A 15,079-nucleotide genomic window follows, 5' to 3' on the forward strand; every position below is an offset into this window, starting at 1 on the left:
TGGTATATAAAAGAGTTCAGTTTGCCTAAAAGAAATCATTAACTTTGATTGGTAATACTTGTTTGTTTCTTGTTCCCTGAAGGTCCAAATATCCTGTTTGAATAAATATAGCATCTTATCTATGTGACATTCTCAGCCTATTATACAGGTAATCCTCGACTTAGTTCATTTAGTGACCCTTCAAAGTTACAGCGGCACTGAATAATGTGGCTTATGTCCATTTTTCAAAGTTACATTCCCAGCATCCCCTTGATCATGTGATCAAAATTCAAATGCTTGGAAACGGGTTCATATTTATGACTTTTGCTGGGTCCCAGGGTCATGGGATCACTTTTTGAGACCTTCTGACAAACAAAGTCAATGGGAAAACCAGATTAACTTAAAAACCAGGTTATTAACTATCAACCGCAGTGATTCACTTAACTGTAGCAAGAAAAGTCATTAAATGGGGCACAACTCACTTAACAATAGACATTATGGACTCAATTGTGGTTGTAAGCCGAGGACTACCTGTATTAGCAAGCAGCCTGTAAAAAGGACAATGTGCCTGTTTTATCTTATTTATTCTACTAGATTCAGCTAGTGTGTGTGTGTGTGTGTTTGTGTGTGTGTTCTAATGATAAGCTTGATAAGATAATTCTGGATAAGTGTTATCAAATGGCAAACTCTGCATTGAGGGGGTGATGGATTATTTATTAAATTAACATCAAGACAGAAGATTTAAATTGGGGGCTTTGCTGAGTCATTATCACTTCCCACTGTTTCACTTGGCACCATAGTTTCTGGGACAGTTCATGAGTTATAAACCAAAAAAAGTGGTGACCTCAAACCACTAAGGGAACTTCCTAGTTGACCCCTTTCATGAATAATAGATTTTGAGGAAATTATGTTCCTCAAAAGTAAACAAGCTCTATTTAATTAGAGCCAGTTGTCAAAAATGTCCACAGTACACTAGGCCATAAATTGTTTTGTCCAGGACTAGGCCATAAATTGCTTTGCCCTGTTTAAAAGCTCAGAATTGATTTAGAGCACATAATTTGTTAAACCATAGATCATGGTTTTCATATCACTGTAGATGGGACATTGTGTTGGTCTATGGTGGTGAGAAATGAGAAGGAGTTTGGTAGTGACTTTTCTAACATTTTTAATTAAAAGATATGTGATTTTGTGAGCTGCTGTCCGCTTAATCAGATGTAGAGAATGGCTACTTCTATCTTTATTTCAACAGATGCATAACCAGTCCTTAAAGGTAAAGGTTCCCCTCACACATATGTGCTAGTTGTTCCCGACTCTAGGGGGAAGTGCTTATCTCCGTTTCAAAGCCGAAGAGCCAGAACTGTCCGAAGACGTCTCCGTAGTCATGTGGCCAGCATGACTAAATGCTGAAAGCGCATGGAACGCTGTTACCTTCTTGCGAAAGGTGGTTCCTTTTTTTCTACTTGCATTTTTACATGCTTTCAAACTGCTAGGTTGGCAGAAGATGGGACAAGTAACCAGAGCTTACTCTGTTATGTGGCGCTGGGGATTCGAACCGCCAAACTGACAACCTTTCTGATTGACAAATTCAGCATCTTCGCCACTGAACCACCACATCCCTAACCAGTCCCTACAACTCATGAAATAAGCAGCAACTCACAAAATCTTATGCCTTTTAAGTATTAGAAAAAGTACTACCAGTATTCTGATTTTTTTTAATCGCAACCTAAGGTTGTCAATCATACCTAATAAGAATAAATAAGAAATTTCCCAACATTGATAAATAACTTAGTTTGCTCAGCCCATTTGCCTAGATGTAAAAATTTAGGAGATTAATGGAATTTGCCTCCTAATAAATAGAATTATAATATTGTAGAGAGATTATTCAAGGGAGATAAACAGTATCTCCTAAAATTCAGGATCTAGGAGCATCCTGGTTCATTTTAAAAACAATGCCTTTTCCATCCTGAGTAAAGACATAAAGCTGTTTATTAGTCCTATAATTAAAATATGAAAATAAGTTGCTGTTGCACGTATTGATAAAATTTCTCCACATATCCAAAACCCGAGGTTGTTCACTCAGCTTTGGCTTGTGGTTTGCAAGCCTGACTCTTGAGTTTTGCTACTGCGCATGTTTGTTTTTTAAAAAACCTTTCAATTACTCTTGTTTTTGACGATCAAAGCCAAGTGATTGTCCAGGCCATCAATGTAAGTCTCATAAGGAAATTATGGTGTTTTTAAGGAAGTGGTACTCTGTAGGATTTTGCATATTCATGAAGCCAAAGTGCCTGAAATGTTTTCTGCTCCTCTATTTTTGAAGGATGATCTTCCATCAAATAGCCCTCAAATGTATTCTCCCATGAGTCCCTTTGAATCAGATTTGCCTATTTCTGTCATTCCAAGCACATTGTTTACTCCTCAGCCTGACCAAGGCAAAGACTTCTCTTCAGTAGATCTTAGCTTCCTGCCAGATGATTTTGGACTAGATGACAAACATGAGAGCAGCAACAACAACATGCTGGAAGACTATCAAGGCCCGCAGCTGGGAATACAAGACAGTGGAATCTTCTCAGAGGACAATGGGAGGTCGCAACAGAGGGATGAAAATGCAATTCAGCCATCGTCTGATTTTTCTGGGACATGTTCCTCCATGGCCCCCATAACCCCCATGACTCCTGTGACCCCTACTCCAGAAGCTTCTGGCATTGTCCCACAGTTACAGTAAGTTTTACTCAAAAGCTAGTTGATTTGGCACATTGGCATTTGCCACATTTTAGTCAAGCATGTAAATGAAAACCCAATTAGTGGGAGTAGGTTAATGGCTCGGTGGAATATTCAGTCCTAGAATATCAAATAATTGAGTAAGCTATGATTAAGTCAAGCATATGGCATGAAGAAAAAGGCAAAGATGCATTTGTTAAGTTTCCCAGGCAACCGTACCAAAGTGACTTGCCATTAACTTTTTACAGGATGACTATGCTTCCCAGTGTAGCTTACAACTCTGATATTCCCTGGTAATATGTCCAATTATAAATATAGCCTCTATATTTAAGTGCAATGCATTTTCTATCATATTATTGGAAATATATATATATATATATATATATATATATATATATATATATATATATATATATATATATGTGTGTGTGTGTGTGTGTGTGTGTGTGTGTGTGTGTGTGTGTGTGTGTATGTGTATATGTGTATATGTGTATATATATGTATATATGTAGGTCTCTAGTTGTTCGGGTTTTTTCCCGCGTAGAATTGGAGATGTCTTGGCGACGTTTCGACGAAGTCTCATTCGTCATCTTCAGGCGGCTTCAGACTACTTCAGGTTTGGTGTTTCCAGGAGTAGTTGTATATGTATATATATGTATATATATGTATATGTGTGTGTGTGTGTGTGTGTGTATATATATATATATATATGTATATGTATATATATATGTATATGTATATATATTTCATTATATATAGCATGATGGCAGTCGCAGCAGCGGAGGTGCCCTGGCTCTGCAGGGAGAGCTGGGCCAGGGCATTGTGAGGCTGGGAGGCACGTGAGCGAGAGAGGAACAGCCGCTCGCGCAATCCCCCTCTCCAGCCATGCAGAGTACCATTCACTGGCATTTGGAAGGCGCTAAGCCGTGGCAGCTGGGCGGCGGCGAACAGGCACTCACGCGGCTTGACGATACCCCTACGTCAGTGAATGGCACTGTGTCTGGCTGGAAAGGGGGTTTGCCTGGCTGCTCGTGAGCATGGTCGCTTCATGGCTGCTGTGTTGCACTGCTGTGACAGTGCAACACAGCCGTTCACCCATGAGGCTGTGCCCGGCTCTTTGGGAGCCTGCTCACAAGAGAGCAGCCACCCAGCAACCCCAAAACAATAAACCCTCCCCTCATAATAAGGCCCCAGCCATACTTAGTGGGTAAAAAGAAAATAAGAACCTGTCTTATTTTCAGGGAAACACGGTAGTAGAATATGGCCTGCTATTTATTAGCTCAGTGGCAGCATCTGTGCGAACTTTGTGCTGTAAACTAGATTGGGAAATGGGGAAAAAATAATTCTGGAACAGGACACAGTCTCAAAAAGCCAGGTTTGACTAAAAGGAAGGAAATAGTAGCATCAGAATCCGTAAGACCTCTTCAAAAGTAGCAAGTTGTTGGGTGTATCCCTGCCATAGTTGTGCCACTACCATGAGGGCTCAGTTGGGCATTTTACTGGCCGGGTGAGGATATTTTGGTGGCCTGCCAGCTTCAGTTAAGCATTTGATGGATCGTTTTACTATGTTCTGAAGGTTAAATAAATTGTAAAATGTTTTAACAATCAAAGAAGCAAACGTTGAGCCATTTCATAGCAAACAGAAAGCATAGCCTCTCCCTCTTACTAAGATAGTAAAATGGGCCAGAAGCAGAGGTCGTATTCAGCCAGTTCTGACAGGCTCTGGAGAACCAGTAGTGGAAATATTGAGTAGTATGGAGAATGGGCAAATAGGCTGGCTCTGCCCCTGCTGCCTCCCAGCTGATCTTCTTTTGTTGCCATAAACAGGAGACCAGAGCTGGAAAGCAGGTTAGTGGGGTGGGGCGGGAATGGGGATTTTGCAGTATCCTTCCCCTGCCATGCCCACCAAGCCACATCCACCAAGCCACGCCACGCCCTCAGAACTGGCAGTAAAAAAATTTGAATCCCACCACTGGCCAGAAGCTATGACAAATAAATTTGCAAAGAAGAAGAGATGAACTTCAGTAGAGAGAACAAAAGGAGTTGATGCTATTGAGTTCTTGGTGCTATTTGAGCTTGATTTTTTTGCTTGCAGGGTTTCATTACCCAACTAAGTAATGTTGATTGCTAAAGGTGATGTGTTCTAGTCTTTTTGTTTCTTAAGGGACAACATTTTCTCCATCAGCCAGCACTCAGATAAACAGGCATTAATTTAGATAGGCAAAAAACAAGATAGCCCACCAAAACTAGCAAGGCAAGCTATAATATATAAAGAGGCAGCAAACCCTACACTGACTCACACTTGGGTAGGAGTGGGCTGGGGATTACCAAATTGGAAAACTTCTAAAAAGCATTATTAGTGGGACACATCCACAAAGCAAATATCACAATCTTCATCTATTTACAGAAGCAACTGAGCAAAACAGAGCACTTGGAATTGAGAAAAAATTGTTCTCATTTCTTGCTTTGAAAAAGAAAAAAACCATTTTGAAAAATGAGAACAAGTTTCAGATTTCTGTAATGGACATATTGGGTAAAAGGTTATTTTTTTTCTATTTGATTACTCTCACAGGCTGAGGGCATCAAATTATCTATTGCTGCTAAACTCTCTGAATCTGATGGAAACCAAAAGACAATGGGATTTTTTTATCAGTTATGGAAATTTATTAAGTAGTTTTGTATGCAAAAATTGCCAACAACCATAAAACCATACAATATTTGTGAGACATTTATAATAATACAGCATCAACTTTTGATTAAAAAAAGTTTTCCAGAATTGAAAGGCCAGTTCTTATAAGACAAGGTGACAGACCTACACAAAACAAAAGTGTCTTTTATAGTAAACTATCTTTTGAGTTTTTCAAACTACCCATGTTTCTAGGGTCTAGTTTTTTAATCCAAACAATACTGGTCTGTTCCACCACTGTCTATTTCTTACCCTCCTCTTCAAGTGGACATCAAGTGTCTATCAAATATTTTGACCTCTTGGTTTTTTTCACAGCATTGTTTACCTGCACATCATCCATAGTTTTAGTTGTTTTGAAATACCCTTGGTAATTGCAGGGTGGAGAGAAGGGAAATTTTGCTCACCAACTGGCCCAAATAATGACCTAATGAAGGTGTCCACACTCCTTCCCTTCTGATAAAGATGACTCAGTCAGTATCATGAAACAAGCAGCTCCCTGTCAAGCCTTCCAGAATCCTGAATAATTAGAAAGTAAGAGGCAAAAAAGATGAAGGGGAAGATTAAAATGGGAACTACTCAATAAAATTAGTCATAATTCTTTTCATTTTTCCTTATTTATCCTTTGATTCTTTTTCCTTGTAATTAAACATTATAATTAAAAAAAATTTAAAGAGAGCAATCAGAAGGCAAAAAGACACAAATCAGTAGTCTAATTTTGGGTTATAGTTATCAACAATTCTGTTGAGGACCAGACCCTGTTAATCATATCTTCAGCAGAGTTCTTGAAAAGATTATGCAGTATTTGGATTTTTTTTACCTTGATAACATCTTTGCAAAACTACTAAGAAAAGCCTAACATGGCAAAATATATGATATAGATACTAGAACATCCTCAAGTCTAGCCCCATTGCTATCTACCAGTCTTTGTCTTGGCAGAAAAACATATTAGCAAGAAATTTGCTTCCCCTGTTGCTGGTTCCATTTTTGTTATTAGAACAAAGGGTTTTTCCAGGACAGAAATGTTTGTGCCTCACTTAGACACAAGTAGGAAAATGCTGTAAAAATTAGCCCTAAATTATCAGAGAGTTGATAATCTCTAGATCAGGGGTTCCCCAACCCCAGTTTCATGGACTGGTACTAGTCTGTGGCATTCCGGAAACCTGTCTGCGCAAAAAGCCCATCCACCGAATGCAGGCAGCACATGAAACCATGCCCCCTGTGGTCCACGGAAACACCTCTCTCCGTGGAACAAGTCTCTGATGCCCAAAAGGTTGGGTGCTCTAGATAACACAGTATAAATACCACTGTACCTAACTAATGCAATGTACTACTTTTGTTTTTTAATGAAACAATAAAATAATATTTTTAGAAAAAGAATTCCAGCTCCTGTAGTGACCCCTGGAAGAAAAAGAAAAATGAAAAAGAAGCTGTTTTTACTTATGCTACTGCACTCCTTTTATGTAAAGTTCCTAAAGGCTTTTTTTGTTCCTGTTGTTCTGCTAGGAATATAGTAGCCACTGTAAATTTGGCTTGCAAATTGGACCTAAAGAATATAGCCCTTCAGGCCAGAAATGCAGAATATAATCCGAAGGTAAGCACTAGTTTTCTCTCTCTCATTTAAGGTTTTTTATTTCCACCTCTGAGGCTGCTTCTCTTCATAATCTATGAAGATGTTCCAAGTAATTGGTTGGCCCAAAAACACTCTCTTTAAGTTTGCCTTTTCGAAGGTGGCTTTATAATAGTATCCTGCCCAGTGAATGTCTACTTAGAATTGCCATGCTTTGCTTGCTCATTTCTTATCTATATGCACTCTGCTATTCTTCTGTTATAGAAGGCTGCCTATGGAATGCAGGACATACACCTGACAATCCCATAACGTCATCTCTTGTCTAGGATACCTCACTGAGCTCAAAAGATACACTTGCCCAAAGCAGTATTTTTGAGAGCATGGAAAGTCAACTCTAATTCCAGTTATATTTTATAACCAAAGAGCAACTGTTATGCTTGTCCAGGAGACTTGACCAGCTCGACGTCACTCGTATCGGGGTGCCTGTGCTTGCCTGAGCGCTCTGCCAATGGAAATGGGCTCCCAGGGGTCTATTTTCAGCTGCGACAGCCTCCTGCAACCCTCTGCCAGCGAAAACAAAGCTCGTGAGGGGTGCCTGCAGCCCTTGTGAGCTCTGTTTTGGGCTGCAATGGCCTCCTGCAACCCTTTGCCCTTCTGAGCTCCGTTTTCAATGGGTGAAGAACCGCAGGCTGATCCTTTGTTGTTTCCAGGGCAGCCTCATGGGTCAGATCTAAACCAGATCCAGCCCACGGGCTTCGGGTTTGACACCCCTGCGCTAGTCTATGTTATCCCACTCCCTCTGCTATCTGACATATTCTTCCCGGCTTCTACTGAAAAATTAATTTCTGCCCTGCATGTCTATGGAGATTCTCAATCATTCAGATCACGGTTGTTCCAAAGTGTTTTTTCCAAAAGGTAACTGGACTTTCTTATTTTTTTTTCTTTGAAAATGTTTCGCTTCTCACCCAAGAAGCTTCTTCAGTTCTGGGAACTGAGAACTCAGAGAACTGAAGAAGCTTCTTGAATGAGAAGTGAAACATTTTCAAAGAAAAAACAAGAAAGTTCAGTTGTCTTTTGGAAAAACCACTATGGAACATCCTGTCCTGTGTGTTCCAAGCCAGCCGTATGTAGCTCATACAATTTCTACATTGTTAATCAATGACTGAGCAGTGGGTCTCAAAATAGCAAATAGCAAGATATACATAGATATTAATACAATGACTAATACAGTTTTAAAAGGATTTTAAATTTGGATTTTTCTGAATTTTAGAGATTTGCTGCTGTAATTATGAGAATTAGAGAACCAAGAACAACTGCCCTTATATTTAGTTCTGGTAAAATGGTGTGCACAGGAGCCAAAAGGTAGGACTACTAAGCTTTACAAGATGCCTTATCTAAGGATAGGATTGTTGTGATATAAGGCTAATGTGATTGGTTCAGACCATTATCTAGTTCAGGCTGGGCATCAGACAATACTGTAATCATCCTAAGAAGCAGTCAATGTTTTTGAAATGTTTTTTAAGGCAGTATATACATGTACATTTATTGCATTGGGAATTGTTTCAGTAATTTAGTGCCACAAGACCAACTAATGTATTGTCAAATATAAGTCCCTTGAAAATCCCTTTAAAAAAAATAGAAATGTTTTGCAATATTCCACCATATTGTGGGATACTGCCAAAGTTAATTAATCTTCCCAAAGCTGATACTTTACCAGGTGTATTGATCTACAGTTCCCATAGACCACCAGCTAGCATGGACAGTGACATGGTTGGCTGAATATGAAAGGATCTATTCTGGTGGTACACATTTAGCAACTGCAATTGGTTTCAAGAAAATAGCTTGGAGTCATTGTGCAATGGGAAGCGGCATAAGCTTGATATCTCCCAAAGTCCACAAGGCCTTATCTGGTCATTCTCAGCAGAAGACAAGCAGTCTGGTGAGATTTTAGTAACATAGGCGATAAACAATAAAGTCACTGACTGAGGCTATTTGAGTAGTTCTGATTGCTGGTGCCTGATAGCACTCCATTTTTTTTGTTCAGTAACAGAAAACTCTAATAATAGATATTACTAGCAATTGTGGTAGGGAGAAACCTTCAGAAGCCAAAATAATAGGTTGGGAGAATACAGGTGACTAAGAGAATTTAAATTACTCACTCTTGTCTTAAAGCTTTGCTGGCTGACTTTGGTTTTTAACGCTTGTTGTAAATTTGCAGTGAAGATCAGTCACGACTGGCAGCCAGAAAATATGCTCGCGTGGTACAGAAGCTCGGTTTTCCTGCAAAATTCCTGGATTTCAAAATACAGAACATGGTGGGCAGCTGTGATGTGAGATTTCCCATCCGCTTAGAAGGATTAGTTCTAACTCATCAACAGTTCAGCAGGTATGTCTCCCCCACAGGTGGTATTCAGCCACTTTTGACAGTTTCTGGAAAACCGATAGCGGAAATTTTGAGTGTGGGGAAGGAATGGGGATTTTGCAGTATCCTTCCTTTGCCATACCCACACAGCCATGCCCACAGAACCAATAGTAAAAAAAAATTGAATCCCACCACTGGTCTCCCCCATGTGTGTGCAAGAGGAAAAGGCACCCGGAAGACTTTCGCTTCCATCATAACTGACCATTCACTGGCAGGTTGAGATGGTGGGAACTGTAGCCCAACAGTGCTTAGGACTTAAAGTTGGGGAAGACCGATGAATATCAAAATAGTATTTCTACTGATTGTTCCAGATAGGTTGGCTAAATAATCTTGGGAAGCTGTTGAACTCTGAAACATGTGCCCTTTCCCTTCAGATCTAAATACTGGCATTTGAGGTTTTTGCTGTTTTGTGGTGCTCATGGCAACAACTAGCTGTCTTCTAAGAGAAAGCAGTTATATTTATCCATGCAAAACTGTTGCCCAATTGCCCCATTAATGATCAGTTTGGAAACTCATGATTCAATTTTATTTTCAGGATCTGAAAGATCTCTCAGGTTCGTGCTGTTTGCTAATTCTTAAAAAATAAGAACTTGGTGCCAAACCCCATCCCCTGGGTTTTTTACCAATCTAAGTGCAAATGCTTTTTTTTTTTTACTTTTATTATGCTGACTGACTGATGTGTTTTTCTGAAATATTAAATCATCTTGTTATATTTTGTTTTTCTCTGCATCCCATTTAGGTTTGTTGCAAGAGAACCTTGTAAAACCAGATAGGTTTTCACCAAGTAGTGATCCTTACTTGGGACACTTGTTTTGATTTATATCCCACTTTTCTATTCCGTTTGTTCTCAGGATAACACATTGGTGTTCTTATTTTGGCAGGAGGCATATGTGGTAATTGGGGTGTGGGCTATGAACATTCTAGAAAAGGTCAGCCATTCCTAATTTGTAACCTCAAAACAGCTACTTCCAGAAGGCAACTAAGGGTGGATATTCCTGACCATCCCTCTACCTTTTCAAGACATTTTATCAACCTTTACCTTTCTCTTTTTATGGGAAGGTGAACATATTGTAATGTATGTTTTTAATATTGTAGTTTTAATATTCATAGGTGAACATATTGTAATATATGTTTTTAACTTTTTAATGGGACTGTGAACATAACAATGTAAGTGCAGCTCCTGTTTGTGGCTCATTAAAGTAATTGCATCTGTTTCCAGGACTGCAGATACCACCTTAGAAAAAAGACATGGCTGCTTTAATCAGTTACAGGAGCTGCATGTGCACTTCTTAAAGTTTTGAAACACCTTTTCCAATACAATCTGAAGCATTACACAACCCTACCAATAGTAACAATGTATTATTCTTATTATATTATTAGGGTTGTATAATACTTCAGATAGTGTAATGCTTCAGATTGTAGTGGGGAAAGGTGTTTCAAAACATTAAGAAGTACACATGCAGCCTCTGTAACTGATTAAAACAGCCATGTCTTTTTTCTAAGGTGGTATCTTCAGTCCTGGGAACAGATGCAATTGCTTTAATAATTTACAAACAAGAGCTGTTATTTACATTATTCATACATTACATCTCACCTTCCATTTTATTTTCTTAGATTAGAAGTTTGCATGGGGCTCAGATATATTACTTGAAATATAAATTATATCTGAGGTTGATACTGTGCACAGTTACGAGTTTTCAAAGCATATTAAAAACTGATAGGGCAGAAAATATGGATGGCACTAAGAAACGAGAGCCGGCAGAACTAAAGTAAGCCATGTACAAAACATGAACCCAAGGCTATCCCAATATGTAAGGAATTTTCCATATAGAAAGTCTGTATTTAGGGGGAAATACAGCGGTATCTTGGTGCTCAACATTTTTGAAACTGGTATTCAACGCATTTTCACACAAATTTTTTTGTCCTGGTGGTCATCATTTGTTTGGTACTCAACGCACAAATTAGAACTTGTCAGTCTCAGCTGCTTTATGACTCACTACATTATTCTTTATGGGAACATTTTCTCTGGTACTCATTGGTGTTGATACTCCTCATGCCTCCCAATTAATGATGAGTACTGAGGTACTACTTAGCACCTTTGGTGTTCGAACAAAGTCAAGGTATTCTTCCATATTTTAAAAATGTATTCACAATAATTTATATGCCACATACTAGAATGACACTCGGCCATTTTCTAGAATGTAAACGAAGTGACTGTAAGCTGACTTTTCTTAATCATGTGTTTTTGATTGGAGATATCCAGTTAATTGAATTAAAAATGCAACTCTCCTATTGTAATTATGCAAACTGATACTTGATTGTAACTATAAAAATTGAGGTACAAAACATTTTACGTGTAATTTTTGCTTGTTAGAGAGCAAACTAAGGTATTAGAATGTCATTGATAAAGGGCAGAATAAAGGTTAACAAAAAGGAGCTAGTAGCAGGGAAGAACAGACTGTATTTTTTAGGCACTGGAAATTCCAAAGCTACTTTTAAAAAATCCCTGAAAGATATCTTGTTGATTCATAAATAGTAAATTTTGTCTATTTTAATTTTTTTATGGTGTAGTTATGAACCAGAGCTGTTTCCTGGGCTTATCTACAGAATGGTCAAACCAAGAATTGTACTGCTTATTTTTGTGTCTGGAAAAGTTGTTTTAACTGGTAAGTAATTAAGTTGTTTAAAAGCAGTTTATTTCTGCATCATTGACACATACACAAACATTGCAGGGCATATCTTTCTTACATTACTGTTATTATCAAAATTTATGTGCTGCCAAACTTGCGATCCAACTCTGTTGGAGCTGGACAAAGCTATTATTTTAGACTGCTGTTCCTCAACTTGGACAACTTTAAGCTATGTGCACTTTCACTTTGTTGGGTACTGTAGTTGAACTGGCTAGGCCAATCCAATGGGAGAAAGCAATCCTACAGAGAACAATGCACCAAGTCATGCAGGATTTTATAAGTTAATTACAGCACTTTAAATAATGCCATTAAGATTGGTTGGCAACAAGTACAGGCTGTTGGTGCAATGTGCTCCCATTGAGGAGCCATGGTGGTACAGTGGTTAGAATGCAGTATTGCAGGCTAACTGTATAATGCCAGGAGTTTGATCCAGACTGGCTCAAAGTTAACTCAGTCTTCCATCCTTCCAAGGACCCAGACTGTTGGGGGCAACAGGCTGACTCTGTAAACCGCTCAGAGTGTGTTATAAAGTACTATGAGGTGGTATGCAAGTCTAATTGCTCTTGCTATTGGCAAACATGCACACAAAAAGCTGGACTCTGAATCAACTGCAGCTCACAAGTGACTTTCAAAGGTAGGCCATGTTGAGCACATTGCAGTAGTCTAAGGAGGTGGTGATGGAAGCACAACTCAGTGAAAAAGGATCCTCCTACTCCACTATGTTGGCAACTGGTTCCCCAATCAAAGCTGAAAAAGTCCATCCTGGCCACAGCCTCCTTCAGCTCTTCTAGTAGGAACTGTGAGTCCAGAATCCCAAGTCACACTATCTCCTTTAGGGGTAGTGGCATTTCATGAAGAGACATCTCTGGAGCAATAAATCCTGATGAACAATAGTAACTCCATCTTACTAAGCTTCAGTCTGTTCTCTCCCATGCAGACCTTACCAATCTAACATAGAATAACAATGTAAAGTTGGCCATTACCACTATCTTGATATAAACTTCCAAACTTTGGATTTGCTTCCAATGGCTTCCTATGAATGTTAAATATATAGAGAACTGATCCTTGGGACACACATACCCCATACACAGAGGAATAGCACTGGGCTGATCTCTCCTATTACCCCCAATTGGGGCTGTCCACCAAGAAACATTGCAACACAGTGCCTCTAATCCCCAGCCATAGAGGGGGGGGGGGGCTTGAAAGGATACCATAGTTGGTTTCAAAGGCCAGTGAGAATTCTAAAAAACTATGATAATTGTATTTCCTACTTTATAACAAATTCACAATGAAACATTGTGACATTATAGAGGTGAACATAAAGTTCCTCGCATAGGAAAAAGAACACAATGGTAGATAGCAAGGTTAATTAGAGCATATGTAAAATTGTGGTTGATCACAAGCTGAATGAGTCAGTGGTACTGTATGATGTGTCTGCTGACTTTAAAATGTGTAATTCTGTTGCATCAGTAAAAATATTTCTAAATCAAGGGATGTAATATGTCTACTCCATTCACCATTAATCGATATACTGTACACTGAGTGCCTCAACAGTACTGAACATTGCACCAAGACAGGTGCACAGAATAATGGGGGTGATTCTTGCCTTACAAGGGGAGATTGAGGAAATGCCATGTTTACTTTGAAAGAAGGCATCTGGAGAGACAGTTTCCATCATCTGAACATGTCAAAGAACAATTCAAAGTTTTAAGCATCTGAGGATCTACTTATCTCCAATAAAGTCTGCCTTCCAGTAAGATTGAGTTGAGTGGGTGCACTCCAGGTCCTTTCAGTTCAAAAATAATGTCATCTATTGGGATGTACAGTAGGTAATGGGATTTCTAAATTGTGCCTGCTCTCTGTAATTGCATCTCTCTGAAGATGGTGTACAGTTCTTGTCCCAACATTTTGAAAGTTGCTTAAAATTTGGCTTTGTTCCCAGGCCTAGCAGGGTAGGATGGCTACTGAACCCCTCTCATAGGGTTTTTTATTAAAGGTATTTTTGAGAACATTTTATTTGTCTATGTGGAATATCAGGATTTTTCATTATTTTCTTTGTCTTTTAATTTATCATGCTCCCCCCCCCCCAATGATCTGGAACCAGGCAGCCTCTAAATTTAATAAAATAAAGCAAAATGATGATAAACAAGTCATCGTCATCATCATCTTCCTGTAGTCCCAGAATGCAGGATACAGAACAATAATCTTACATTCAGGAAAGCACCTTCCTATTATTAGGAACACCTTTAATTTTTTAATTAAAGGCATTTGCATGTAACTGATCATACATATCTATATATTTTTATACAGAAGTCCAAATGAATTTCATTATTCCCCAAGTTAGTGGCACAGAACTGCAGGCTAAGAACATGTTTTTGTAGTAAGATGAAATTAAATGTAGTTAAAACTAATTCTATTATTTTTAGGTGCCAAAGACCGTTCTGAAATATATGAAGCATTTGAAAATATATATCCAATTTTAAAAGGTTTCAAGAAAGTCACTTAGGTTATTTTTTGAAAAATTATAAAAGTTTGTATATATTCTACATGTTCTAATATTTCAAACCTATATATAGTAATTGAATGACATAGTTTCTTTCCTTAGTTTTGTCTCATTTAATGTTTATCAGATATTTGTAAATATAGTCCAGAAAACATTTGAATATTACTATTCAAATACATAAAATTAATAAGAAAACAAAGTTATGTAAGTTTTAGATTTCAGTAGCATACTGAATTTATTTAAATTGAATTCAGTGTTGCGTGACTTCCATGTAATTAACTTGCATAAAATAAATGAAAATATATAATGATTTATTTAATGCTAAATAAATATGTAATTACCTAAGCAATTGATTGTTAAGCTGCCTAAAGTGGTTTATTTGGTTTTGTTGGAAGAAATTTCCTTCTGGGTTCGGCTCCAAGTGGGGAAAAAGACACTGGAGACATGGAGGCTGCTTGGAAAGATGGTTTTAATGGTGGACAGGACCACATGGCTTGAGTCCTGAACAGAAAAG

General features: G+C 38.4%; 1 protein-coding gene across 1 annotated transcript; it reads left to right on the plus strand.

The window, feature by feature from the left end:
* The first annotated feature begins 2,148 nt into the window (after positions 1 to 2,148).
* On the plus strand, positions 2,149 to 14,568 carry TBPL2 (TATA-box binding protein like 2). The gene is made up of 6 exons (XM_032224313.1): positions 2,149 to 2,697; positions 6,887 to 6,974; positions 8,221 to 8,312; positions 9,169 to 9,336; positions 11,944 to 12,038; positions 14,489 to 14,568. The coding sequence occupies exons 1-6, from the start codon at positions 2,270 to 2,272 to the stop codon at positions 14,566 to 14,568; spliced, it is 951 nt and encodes a 316-aa protein (XP_032080204.1). The 5' UTR covers positions 2,149 to 2,269.
* Positions 14,569 to 15,079: the final 511 nt, after the last annotated feature.

Source organism: Thamnophis elegans, chromosome 1, assembly GCF_009769535.1.
Source record: "Thamnophis elegans isolate rThaEle1 chromosome 1, rThaEle1.pri, whole genome shotgun sequence".
Taxonomy (NCBI): domain Eukaryota; kingdom Metazoa; phylum Chordata; class Lepidosauria; order Squamata; family Colubridae; genus Thamnophis; species Thamnophis elegans.

Coding starts and splice junctions, on each gene's coding strand:
- TBPL2 (XM_032224313.1), top strand. CDS start 2,270: ATGTTTTCTGCTCCTCTATTTTTGAAGGATGATCTTCCATCAAATAGC. Junction 9,337..11,943: donor ACTCATCAACAGTTCAGCAG/GTATGTCTCCCC, acceptor TTTATGGTGTAG/TTATGAACCAGAGCTGTTTC. Junction 12,039..14,488: donor TGGAAAAGTTGTTTTAACTG/GTAAGTAATTAA, acceptor TATTATTTTTAG/GTGCCAAAGACCGTTCTGAA.